Source organism: Rhinolophus sinicus, linkage group LG02 (assembly GCF_036562045.2).
Source record: "Rhinolophus sinicus isolate RSC01 linkage group LG02, ASM3656204v1, whole genome shotgun sequence".
Lineage (NCBI taxonomy): Eukaryota > Metazoa > Chordata > Mammalia > Chiroptera > Rhinolophidae > Rhinolophus > Rhinolophus sinicus.
Window position 1 is genome coordinate 108,150,130 of NC_133752.1, and position 13,757 is coordinate 108,163,886.

At 43.6% G+C, this 13,757-nt stretch overlaps 1 protein-coding gene across 1 annotated transcript in view; it reads left to right on the forward strand.

Annotated features, from left to right (window-relative positions):
* Positions 1 to 13,757, forward strand: part of DIP2C (disco interacting protein 2 homolog C) — a 341,516-nt gene that overhangs the window by 176,769 nt on the left and 150,990 nt on the right. Inside the window, exon 3 of the mRNA XM_074324849.1 lies at positions 1,087 to 1,197. Coding sequence (XP_074180950.1) covers positions 1,087 to 1,197 — 111 coding nt within the window. The remainder of the gene's footprint in view (positions 1 to 1,086; positions 1,198 to 13,757) is intronic.

Sequence of the window (13,757 nt, forward strand, 5' to 3'; positions counted from 1 at the left end):
AGCAGAGTTAATTTTTGTCCCCCGGCTTCACGTGATTCTGGACAGTTACTGTCCTCCCTCGGGATAGCTCATGTCCCCAGGAGCCTCTCAGCCTGTGTTTGTCACAGACACTCTGGTCGCCTATGGCTTCTAGCTCTTCCTCACAGTGTGAGGGTGAGACCTCAGCAGTGCTGAACTCTGAGCTCTAATTACAGGTTTTACTGACCATTTGTGTGGCAGCGTTGCCAAGAAGACACCCATTCCAGCTGCAGCATTCAGTTAGGTGCTCAGGGTTGACCACAAGAAAGACCCTCCAGGCCCTCCTGGGGTGACTTTGGAGTCGCATATTGGACTGGCAGCCTTTTCCTGTGAGAAGTGCCGTTAAGCTACCTCGCATTCCATTTCCAGGGAGGTCAGATGAAAATCAATGGTTGAATGTGCACAGTAATATTTTAGTTCCTTTAATGGCCAGCTCCTAGTGACCTGTTGAAGCCATTCTCCTTTTGTCAGATTCCTTTCTTTTTAAAACCTGTGTTGTAAACTTGTCAATGCCATATAGAAATACGGTGTGTTCGATTGTTGAGCTTCAGACATGGTAAGATTCCAGAGAGTTAGAAATTTTGAATGAACAAAGTTTGTGCTGACCGACTTATATTGTTAAACTATGGGATTTATTTTAAAGTTACTGTGGATAAATGTAGTTTCATTTTTCTCAGGTATTTTTAACGCTTTATATATGTTTATTAGATAAAGAAGATCATAACGTGGTTCTGAGCTTTGGGTCCCATCGTTTCATTTAAACCCCAGTGGTTTCCGTGGCTGCTTAGGGCTTAGTGCCTCTTCCCAGGACACTTAGACATTTGTGACACGCAGGAGCCTGTGCTGTTTCTGTGGCATCGAGCATGGGTCTGCCCTGCCAGGATGCATGTCCCTCTCCTGCTCATCTTCCCTGACGCCCTGCCCCCATGCCCACTCTGGGCGAGCTGTCCTGGGCTGTGGGCTCAGTGAGTCAGAACTACATTCTGCCAGGTGATTTGCCCCACAAAGTAGCTTAACTCCAGCTGCCAAGTAAAGCCTCACCTCACTTTGCCATTTTCCTTAACCCAGGGGTGGACCAAGCATTGCCACCAGAGCGCCGGGCGCCCATTACTCCATCCTCCGCCTCTCGCTACCACCGCCGGAGATCCTCAGGGTCACGAGATGAGCGCTACCGGTCAGGTAAGGCACCAGATGTGGACGTGGGGTCACGAACACCCTGGTCAGTAGCGTTGGCAGTGGAGGCACGGACGAGTGGGCATGTGTCTGCAGCAGCTGCATGCGTGAGTGTCCTGCTTGGGTGTGTGACTCATGGTGGTGCTGTCCTGTGCCACAGACATTCTCTGTAGGGCTCACATATAATTCAGTAAATGGTAACTATTTGCATATTTTTTTAAGTTTATTGGGGTGACAATTGTTAGTAAAATTACATAGATTTCAGGTGTACAATTCTGTATTACATCATCTATAAATCCCATTGTGTGTTCACCACCCAGAGTCAGTTCTCCTTCCATCACCATATATTTGATCCCCCTTACCCTCGTTTCCCACCCCTCACCCCCCTTATCCTCTGGTAACCACTAAACTATTGTCTGTACTTTCACATTTTTAAAGGTAGTGTTGTTCATTGTTTAGAAGTTCGTGATAATTTAGAAAATAGTAATTTCTCATGAGCCACATTTTGCCCATTCCTTTTGTGTGTCACTGTTCAAGTTTGGTTATACTTTTTACAATCTTGGTGGCTACTATGATTTTTTTCTTCCTTTTTAACCTCAGTGACTTCTGTCTTTCAAGTACAGTTTTCAAAACAGAAACAAAATCCTTAAAATGCTGCATGTTCTCTGTTTATTGTTGCCTCTGTGCTTTACGATGCTGTCTTGGTGATCCCGTTTCATTGTAAGCGTCACCTGGCCTTGGCTGGCTTGAATATATTTCATTAATTGAGCATCAGAAAACTTGTACTGTGGTTGATATTTTAATTCCTTTTCAAGGGATTTTTCCCAACATCTGGATTAAACCTGCTTTTCTCTGCTTCCCTAACTGTGATGTTAAAAGGGTGTCATTGCTTACGTTGTTGTCAGGCACCATTCAGGACGCGTGTGGGTTGCTGATGGGAACCATCTGAGCGCTAACATTTGTACTTTCATAGACATTCTCTCACTCAGTTTCTCTAACAAGTGGGTGAAGCCCTTATTACTGTTTCACTAGCAACAGTGAAGTGGAAGCTCAGGCTTGAGGAAAGGAAGTAGCTCAGCCAGTTCACACAGAGCTGGGCGGGTGCACGTTTCATGGATCTTCCCACTAACAGGGACTTACTTACAAGATAAATGCCACCGTGTGCCCTAAGGAGCTGTCTGCCTGACCTCCGGGCTCCTCTCCTTTCTGGGGGAAAGAAGGGGAAAGTCAGGTTGTACGGCATCAGGAGCCAGCATGTGCTCATGCCGAGAAGGGACTCGGGACACAGGGAAAGGCCAGGTGCAGCCTCACACTGTCTTCCTGTGTCCTTCCCCTCTCAGGCGGGCTTGATGCCTGACGCAGCAAAAGCAGGGGCTTGTTTCCAAATCTGCCTTAAGTGTTTCAGAAGTATTTCAACACCCAGCACATATCAAGAGTCTAATTCCTTCAGGTATCTCAGAGGCCCCTTTTCGGTAATATTAGCAAAGTGGCGGCCTGCACTTGTGTGCTGTCGGCTTACTGTGAAATGCTTCCATGAACTCCTTTGTCTTGATACTGTGCTATTATTTTATAGATGTACACGTACACACATACACACATAGACAGACATGTAGATACACACATAGACCCACATAGACCCACACGTAGACACACAAGTAGATGCACAAGACACATGTAGACATATCTTTAGACACAAACAGAAGACACGTACACATGTGTAGATACACATGGAAGACACACACATAGGCGCACGTGTAAACACATAGAAGATACACACAGACACAAGACACACATGCCGACATGTGTAGACACACACACAAGACAACGCAGACATATGTTTGCTATCATCAGTCTCTTCAGTCCTAAAGAAACTAGTCACTGGGCTAGCCCGGTGGCTCAGGCGGTTGGAGCCCCGTGCTCCTAACTCCGAAGGCTGCTGGTTCGATTCCCACATGGGCCAGTGGGCTCTCAACCACAAGGTTGCCAGTTCAACTCCTCGAGTCCTGCAAAGGATGATGGGCTCCGCCCCCTGCAACTAAGATTGAACATGGCACCTTGAGCTGAACTGCTGCTGAGCTTCCAGATGGCTCAGTTGATTGGAGTGCAGGCTCTCAACCACAAGGTTGCCGGTTCGACTCCCAGAAGGGATGGTAGGCTGCGCCTCCTGCAACTAGAAACGGCAACTGGACCTGGAGCTGAGCTGCACCCTCCACAACTAAGACTGAAAGGACAACAACTTGACTTGGAAAAAAGTGGAAGTACACACTGTTCCCCAATAAAGTCCTGTTCCCCTTCCCCAATAAAATCTTAAAAAAAAAAAAATATCAGTCCTAAAAAAAAAACAACACCAAAAAAACCCCCCCAAAAAACACTTAAAAAAAACAAAGAAAGAAACTAGTCACGCTTCCTTATTTCCATTGTACAGATGAGAAAAGTCAAGTTCAGGCAGGAATGTGATTGTAATGATCCTGTGGGGAGTTGCTCACCAACAGCTCGCCAGCCTGGCTGTGTCTGGCCCTGTCATCTGACTTCTCAGCATGCAGATTGGGTCTTGGGTCCGTGTCTAACCTACAGCTCTCTGTGTCAGAGAGATGGGAAATTCAACCCATCACAGTCTATTTCCGACATTATCTGTCTTTCCTAATGATGGGTGGGGCATGGTAAGCCCCGATGTTTATATGGCCTTTGATAAGGGGCACGTGTTTTGCAAATCCTCTTTGTTATTTTAGGGGATGAGTGGGACAGTGGTCAGACAGTAAAAATCTGAGAGAGGCTGACACAGTAGGATGATGATCTCTCGACCTCAGGTACATCTCACTCACCTGTGCACATCACCTCCGACCTTAGAGGGCAGAGGGGAAGATGTGGGCGAGCCGGGTGCCGGGGAGGTGGGGGCTAAGGAGGACAAAGGAGGACAGCTTCAGGGCTCCTTGTGACCAGCCAGCGTGGCCCTCCAGGAAGGAAAGTAGACCCTTCTGGGCCCAGCCCTACTTTACAATCACTGTCTATTCCTCACCCTCACCACTGTGAGGTGGGGGCTTGTGAACAAAGCTGAAGTCCGCGAGCCCTTCCCCGCTAGAGCTCCGCCTCCCCAGGGGACGCAGTGGAGCGTTCCAACAGCCCTGGCCTTGTGGCTTCCTTTCTGGGGGAACCTGTCCGGGCACCCTGCCGGCTTCCTCACAGCTTTGGTTTCCTCTCACTTGGTCGCCCCCGCCAGTCATTGAGTTCAGCCTTCTCTGTAGCTCAGAGACTGTTGTAGCCCTCCAGTGGCCAGCGCCCAGGAGTGCCATGAAGCCTGCTTCCCCAGGTGCTGGGTGCTAGAGAGCTGCAGAGGAAACAAGACCCCCCCACACACACCACCCTGCATTCATAGTCCACTGAACCGGAGGCCATAACGTGCACATGATAGATGTCACTGTGCAGCTGGTCTCTGAGGCGGCTGAGCTCAGAGCACGGAGCTTATGTCAGCTGGTGACACTCCTCTGCTCCCATCAGAGGTAGACTCATGTCCCAGAATGGCCCGCCATGTGTGTGGTCTGGCTGGCGTTTCTCCACAGTCTTGCCCTTCAATCCCCCGCCCTCCCATATATCATGGCAGCCCCTGAAGGAGAGATGAGGAGACCCCCCTACTGCTTTACCCTCTGCTATCTCCTGTTGTTCAAATCATCGGTCATGAGCGTCCTGACTAGACGTGTCACTGATAGAAGGTACTTTCTCTTAGAGGTTATCCTCTATATCGTTTTTAAAAGTGCAGTATGAACTCACCTGATCTCTGTCTACTGCCAGTGTCCATATTTCAGGATTTTCTGGTTTATTTTCTCATCCAGCATGGACGTTAAGACAGTCACAAGAAAAAGTTTTGTGACCCTCAGGAAATTTTGCTTTCTAAATTTCTTTGACCACTAAACTTGATGTAGAGTTCCTTTGGTTGCTTCAATGACCAAATTATACCAGCCAAGAAGTAATTCTGTTATCTCTTAGATAATTCACTAATTAACTGTCAGTCTCGTCAGCCATATCGTCTCACATTTGATCTCTCCTGGCCATATTTTTCTATTTCATTTTAAATCCATGGCCGTACATTGTTATGAACTCCTGCTAGAACTCTTGATAATAGTGTGCAACTCCCCTCTTTAACTTTCTTTGGAAACAAATTTAATTTGGAAAGTGAATGAATGATGAACAGGCATCTGCTGAGTACCTAGAAAATGTCAAATTCTACATCAGGTGCTTTATTACTTTTACTTGATAAAGACTAAATTAGAGCGTAAAAATTTTTAGCTATTTTTAAACAGCCCTTTTCCCCAACCAAAAATCCTAGAAAAGAAAACTTTGAGATACGTGTTGTTTTTCATTCCTACCAAGACTGATTATGACAAAAAATAATATTAAACCTAAAATGCAGCTCACTGTCTCCTAATGTGTTTCTAAATGATTTTTTTTTTTTTTGGGTCTTTTTAAGAGCTTAGAAACAGTTTAAAAAACCACACCTCATACTTCGCATGTGCGCGTAGACAAGGCAGCTGCCTCTTAGGGGTCAGCTGCCCTGACTCCCCCACCTCTCTGCCCCCAGTGCATTCCAGGGAGAGAGTCATGGAGCCCTGTCTTCCTCTAGGACGGCGAATACAAAGGTACTGGGGGTCCCCAGACCCTAGCAGGGATGTCGGAGACGTCAGACTATCTTTCTAATAACACCAACATGTTATTGCCTTTTTTGCTCTTGTTTTTTCATGAATGTACAATCGATTTTTCCAGAGGCTGCCAGACATGTGGTGATGTTATGGTTCTGATATCCAGTGGAATCTGTGATTGTGAAGTCTTGTATTTTAAAAGTTTTAAAATTTACTTTCTAATACAGTAAACGTCAAAGTAGTACTCCCATAAGCAAACACTTTTAAGGGTTTTCAACAATTTTTAACAGTGTAAAGCATTCTTTGGGTCAAAGAGTTCGAGAACCATTGCTATGAGACTTGTAAAAATGTAATTTTTTATTTTTATTTTTTAATTAAGAGATAATATGGACTAGAAACTTCTACAACTGAACCCACCCTGAGACTGATTTTCTGTTGACAACAGTTTAATATCTGCTTCGTGGCAGTGTTCAGTTTCTGAGACTGCGGACTTGTATCCTAGTATTCATTCACTCAACAAATGTGCAAATAAGTTTGTGTACTGAGTACTCTGCTGTGCCCTGAAGGTGAGACAAAAATACAGAAAATACTGCATTTGCTTCTAAAGAGTTTATTTACCCTATAGTAGGTTCTTCCTTGACATTAAAGTTTAATTTTCTAGATTGAGAAGGTGGTTCTTTCTCTACTCAACTTGAATTTACTGATATTAATGTGGTTCCTAACTCTGTGACTCTGTGACCTGTGTTCTCTGAACAGCTCGATTTTTTGTTAATTTATTTATTTTAGTATAAATCAGGAAATAACATATTTTGTTACATTAGAGTAAGAGAGAAAAATGTGCTAAGTCAGACTGCACACTCGACTAAAGAGTCCCTGTGAAGGGCAGGCTTGCTCCATGTAGAGCTGCACTGTCCAACATGGAGGCCAAAGTCCACATGGTTTCTTTTAAATTTACATTAATTAAAATTAAATAAAAGTTAAATTTCTTTTCCTGTGTTTCACTAGCCACATTTTAAGGCAGGTGGCTACTATACAGGGCAGTGCAGATGTGGAAATTGCCAACACAGTACAAACTTCTTCACAAAGCTATTCTAGGACCAAGTTTGTGTAAGAGTGGGGGTGAAGGTGGGAGATGCAGTTAACACAGATCAGTAAAGTCTGCTTGTCCAAAACTAATAAAAATGAACTCAATCTGGATGGATACCTGTGCCTAGTTACTTAAACAGAAAATGACACAGTCAGATTTGCATTTTAGAAATGTCAGTGTAGCAGGAACATATAGGGCAGATTGGTCGAGTTGGGGTGGGTTCCTGGATGAAAGCAGGGACATGTTAAGAGGCTGTTGTATTTAAGGTTAAAAACTGATTAATCAAAATTTGTATGATGCACCAAAATGGTACTTAGAAAGAAATTGACAGCTTAAAATATTTTTATTAGGTAAGCAGAGATCCTGGAAATTGAAGAAATAGTGATTTAACTTAAAAAATTGGAAAATGAAAATTGAATAACTCCTCAGAAAGGAGAAAGGAAAAAAAATAATAAAGAGAATAAAATGGAATAGAAGATAAAGACTAGGTTTCTACTCCAGCATGTAGTGAAAACATGAAACCTTCCCCATAACAAGAGAAAAGCTTAAGAAATGGGAAATCAACAACCCTTCTTTGATCCATCAAAGAACTGAGGTTATTCGGCAAACAGTTGCCCCCAAATTGAGGATGGGTAATGTAAGCAGAAAAGTAGAAACTCTCAGAAAGACTCTAAAGGCAATGCTGGAAATAAAAAAAAAAAACACCACTGTAACAGAAATGAAGAATGGGCTCATCAATAGACTGAAGGTGGATAGGTCAGATAGTCAGATCTACATAAAGAATACTTGGAGATAAAACAAAATACCCTAAATAACACATGGATCAAATAAAAAGTCATAGAGAAATTTAAAAAATATCTTGAATTAAAAAGAAAATGAAAATACAAATGATCAAAATTTGTGAGCTGCAGCAAAAGCATTGCTTAGAGGCATATATTAGAAAAGAAGAAAGATCTAACATAAATAATCTAAGCTTCAACCTTAGGAAACGCAAAATAAAGTAAATCCAGAGAAGAAAAGAAACAAAAGTTGGAGGAGAACTAATGAAATTGAAAACACAGAAATCAATAGAGAAAATCAAAGAAGCCAAAGCTGTTTCTTTGAGAAGATCAATATAATTGATAAACTTCTAGTCAGGTTAAGAAAAAAATAGAGAAGACACAAATTACTAATATAGAAATGAAAAGGCTGTGCTCGCTTCAGCAGCACATATACTAAAATTAGAAATGAAAAGGCAATCATCACTACTGATCCCACTGACCATAAAAGAATAGTAAAGGAATACTGTGAATAACTATGCCTACAGATTTGATAACCTAGATGAAATGGACCCAATTCCTTGAATGACACAGTCTGCCAAAACAAAGAGAAAATAGACAATCTGAATAGGCTTATGTCTATTAAAGAAATTTAATCAATAATTAATAACCTTCCGAAACAAATCACCAGGACCAGATGGCTTCACTGGTGAATTCTACCAAATATCTAAGGAAGAAGTAATACCCATTTTTTATATTCTATTCCTGTAGATAAAAACAGAGGGTATACTTTCTAATTTATTGTATGAGGCCAGCATTAACCTAATACCAAAATGAGACAAAGGCATCACAAGAAAGGAAAACCACACACTAGTATCTCTCTTGAACATAGATATAAAAATGTTTATATTAGGTAATATAGAATTCCTCAAAATAATAGCAAATCAAATCCAACAATGGATAAAAATAATTATACACTACTACCAAGTGGGATTTATTCTAGATAGATATGCAAGGCTGGTTTAACATTTGAAAATCAATGAATGTAATTCATCACATCAACTGAAAAGAAAAACCAATAGACGCAGAAAACGCATTAGACAAAATCTAACCTCATTCATGATAAGAACTCTGAGCAAATTAGGAATAGAGGGGCACTTCCTCAAACTGATAAAGAACATCTAAGGAAAAAAGCCTACAGTTAATATCCTCCTTAGTGGTGAGAAACTAAATGACTTCCCACTAAGGTCAGAAGCATGGCCAGGATGTCTCCTCTCCCTGCTACTCTTCAGTGTTATACTGCAAGTCCCAGCTACGCAATAGGACAAGAAAAGGAAACAAAGTATACAGATCGGGAAGGGAGAAACAAAACTGTCTTTATTCACAGATGACATGATTATGTATGTAAAAAATCACAATGATTGAAGAAAAAAATCTGAAACTAATAAATGGTTACATAGCAAGGTTAATATCCCGAAACCAGTCACTTTCTTATATACCAGCAACAAACAAATGAAACTTGAACTTAAAAACAGTGTCATTTACATTACCACCAAAACTTGAAATACTTAGGTAGAGCTCTAAAAAAAATGTACAAGGTCTATATTAGGAAAACTATAAAAGTGATGAAGGCAATCGTAAGATCTAAATACATGGAGAGAGATTCCATGTATGTGGATAAGAAGACTCAATATCATCAAGATGTCAGTTCTTTCCAATTTGATCTATAGATTCAATGCAACCCAGCCAAAATCCCCACGTTACTGTGTGAATATCAACACACTGATTTTAGAGTTTATATGGAAAGATAGAAGATCCAAAATAGCCAACATGATACAGAAGAAGAACAAAGTCGAAAGACAGACACTACTCAACTTCAGGACCTGCTATAAAACTAGAAATAGGACAGTGGGGTATTGGTGAAAGAATAGACATATAGATAATGGGTCATATGAGCCCTGAAATAGACCCATATAAATATAGTCAACTGATGTTTGACAAAGGAAGGCAATTCAGTGGAAAAATGAGTCTTTTGAACACATAGCACCAGAACAATTGGACATTCACATGACAAAAAAATGAACCTAAACCCACATATTACATCTCTCACAAAAATTATCTCAAAATGGATCACAGACCTAAATGTAAAACAATCTATATAAATTTTCAGGAGATAATATAGGAGAAAACCTAGGTGACCTTGGGTTTGGCGTAGACCTTTTAGATAGAACACCAAAAGCACAATCCATGAAAGAAAAAATTGATAAGTTGGACTTCATGAAAACATAAAGAATACACCAGGGGTCGCTGGTTCGCGCAGTTGGTAAGAGCCTGGTGCTGATAACACCATGGTTGCCAGTTCGATCCCCACATGGGCTGAGCCCTCCTTAGGGAAAAAAAAAAAAAAAGAACACACCAGAGTCAGAAGGTTTTATATTTAAGTTATACTGAACTTTCTAGAAATTAACCAGTGTGATTCTATACAATAATTTCAGAGAATGGAAAGAAAAAAAGGTGTCCTTCCCAATACATTCCAGGACAGAGGCCTCTGTCAACAATAGACCAGGATAGTCTGAGAAAATAAAATTATAGGATAATTATCTACATGGAAACCCCCAAATAATCCACAGATTATTAGAAAAAATGAGGGATTAGTATAATTGCTCAATATAATCTGAATAAAAATCAATCATTTCTATACCCTAGCAACAAATGCAAGGATATAATTTTAAAAAGTCAGTAGCAACAAAAACTTTATAAAGAACCTAATGAAAATTTAAACAAAAGACGTGCAAGACTTTTATGGTGAAAACTATAAAATTTTATATTAAAGAAGGCCGAAATGATTGGTACACTGTGGTAATGGACAGAGTATCGTGGCCCTGTAGAGACGCGGCTCTCCTAAGCTATATTCAGTCGTAATGAAAGCGTCCGCAGCCCCATGATGGCGCTTAGGCCGACTGTGCAGCTGGTGTGGATGAGCAAAGGGCCTGGACAGGCGAGGTGCAGAGAAGAGAAAGGGACTGCTGCAGGCGTGCCACGGTTAGTCTCCAGGCGTCATGCTAACAAGAAAGGGGCTTGACAGATGACTTTCACACAACTCCATCTGTGTGAAATTCTAGAAAACAGAGAGCAGTAGCAACTGCTGGCAACTACCCCTTAATATGGCCTCCAAAACACACAGCAAAGCCTGACGTTGCTTCTACGTGGTCACAACGCTAATGCTGATGAGATGTTGCTAAGGTGACTGTCCTGTCGGCTTTGTACCCGACATATGGTGGGTGCTTTTCACGTAATGACTCGTGTAGTTTCCCTCTCACACCACTTGAGTCTCTCAGCCCTCACTGCACGGGTGGACAAAACCCCTGGTCTTTGTTTTTCTAATGCACTGTTGGTGCACTTCCGGTGTACTTAGTTTATAGCTGTTATAAAATGCTATCCTCTGTATCACTCATGAAGGACAGAAGCATGAGTTAAAAGTATTAGTTAAACATGGGACGAGTTTATGGTGAAAAAGAAAGGAGAAATAATTTATGCCTAGAGCAGAGCCTGGCACAGGGGACATTTGATCCATATTCATTTACTGGTTGAACAGTGACATTATTCATTATTTGTCAGCAACAGTTCAAGGCCAAAGACCAGGCAGTGACCCTGTGCGAGGCTGTGTGCCTGTGCAGCTACCAGGGGTATAAAAAGAGAGGAAAACCGATTGGAGGTGGGAAGGAGTGTGCGTGTGTCTGGAGGCTCAGCTGCATGTCTCCTCTTGTCGAGACCTCTCCTGACGGTGTGCCGCAGACTCACCCACCTGTGTCCTTGCATTCGTTCTTAGGACATTCTGTTATCATGTTCGGTACCCGTCTTTGTCCTGAGACAGCCTCCTGGGAGAGAAGGGACTAGGCAGGCACACACTAGGTGCTCGGTGAATGAGCTGTCGTAACCAGGAGGGACTAGGCAGGCACACAGTAGGTGCACAGTGAATCAGCTGTCGTAACCAGAACTCCTGTGCACTGTCCTGTCTCACAGCATACGCATTTGTGTGACTACACGTTTCTCCTGGAGGCTGAGAGGTGGAGGGGATGGAACTGAAGCAGCAAGAAGGTGACAGCCGGGTGACTGGCATGGCTCCTGGTGCCCAGTGGTGAACAGGACAGCGCTCATGGGAATGCGCCGTGTCATGCTGTTCCTTTCTTCTGCTGGCACTGCACTGTCACCGTTACACAGCTCCCCACAGCGCTGCGGCTGCAGAAGCTCCCGGGGAATGGAGCCCGGTGGCCTTGACAGTGATGGCACGGGAAAGCTGGTCCCCACCTAGCTCTTCGGTGCAGCGTTGTTTGTCCCTCACTTGGCTCCCCTCTGCCAGGCGTGGCGCTGATGTGAGTGGCAGCACATGCTGCTGCGTGCCCGCTCTGCCCCGCACCCCACAGCACATACGCTCACATAGGACCTGCCACCTCCCCAGTGCACAGCTACTCCCGTTCCTCCCTTTTTCTGCACAGAAGGTAACTGAGGCACAGAGAAGTTAAGTAATGGTGCCAGGTGCCTAGAGGAACTGGATTTGAACCTGAAGTCTGGCTTGAACCGTGGCCTGACTGCTGCGCTGTCACAACACAGGGAGGCGTCCTGGAAAAAACAGTCTCTTCTATTGACTCACCTTTTGTTTCAACTGTTGTCGAGATCGTGTGACGCTGTGAGCTCTAGGAAACACATCTTGCTTTTTGACTTCAGGAGATGGAAAGGAAGGGGCAAGCAGCAATTTCTCTTAGATTGAAACCCATTAATACTCACAGGTCTACCCTTTGTCTGAGCAGCTGAGGGTGTGTGATTTTTTGTACTTTTATTCTTCACATATCCCATTGTTGGCTGAGTTACAGGATATGGTTTCTTCCAGAGTGAATGAAAGTGCCATCTATTTAAAGAAACCAAGAGGAAAGTGGAGGTTTCTGTTCAGTGTTCAGAACTTGTATCTGTTCAAGGGCTTATTGAGATGTTTGACCCAGGAGTCAAAAATGTGGGAGTCTTGAGAAGGGCAAGGATGCTTGGCTGAGTGACTGCCCTGTGCGATTTCCCTTCAAGATGCAGACGGGAGGTGGTGGGTGGTTGAGGGCAGTGTGGCCTGGTGCCTACAGGGCCTTCAGCACCGGAACACCACCCCCCCCCCCCCCCCGGGCATAGGGCAGCGTTCCCGGGTTACGCCTTGGTCTGCAGTGTGTGCCTGGCTGGGACACCGGCGTCAGGGTTCCCTGTGAGAGTTTGGGCTCTGAGGTGTGAGCATGGGCTGGGCACCACCTGCCGTCAGATCCCTTCTGCAGGCCCTTCTTCTGGAAAAGGCCTTTCCTCTGCCCTTTTCCTCTTATCAGCCCCCCTGGCCCAAGCCCATTGCTTCAGAATGCTACTGAGGGCACTGTCGTCAGTGAGTGCCGCTGTGACTGGGACAGGTGGCTAAGGACTGCTTGGTATATTTTGTCTCACATCGTCCCACAGTGACGCTGTGATTTCGTTCCCATTTACAGGAGGTCCATGTGAGGCTGACAGATGAAAATGTTTCAGTGTTTTACACCCAGTAGGTGGCAGAGCCAGCATTCTGACTACCTGCCCTGCACTCCCATGTTGTCATTTCCCAGAGCAGTGGGGACGTCTGTGCTGCTGCGTCCCCGTGGAGCCTCCTGACAGTAAGACAGGGTCTTAGCTCGTGGATCCAAATGGAAAGAAAAACTTTGAAAGTTTCTTTGAGGAAACAGTAGGTGGATAAATTGTGAGAAGTCAAAGAATAGGGTCAGGTCTATCTTTCAATACCTTTTTGGTGTTGTTCATTCATTTTTAAAAATAAAATAACTTTTAAGATGAGCATTTTAATTATAATTACCAAATCATGATCAGTTAGGAAATAAGGAGAAAATGCCAAGAATGCCAAGTTTGAAGCAAAAGAAGAAAGACGCCATGCAAAGCAGATGTGAGGCCCCCTAAGCTTTGTTTACGGAAAGGTGTTGTCGCTGTGGTCGCCTGTGTCTGTTGTAAATGTTAGAGCTCAGATTACTGCGCTGAGCACTGAGGACCAGGGGCCGTGTGTGTGTGTGTGTGTGTGTGTGTGTG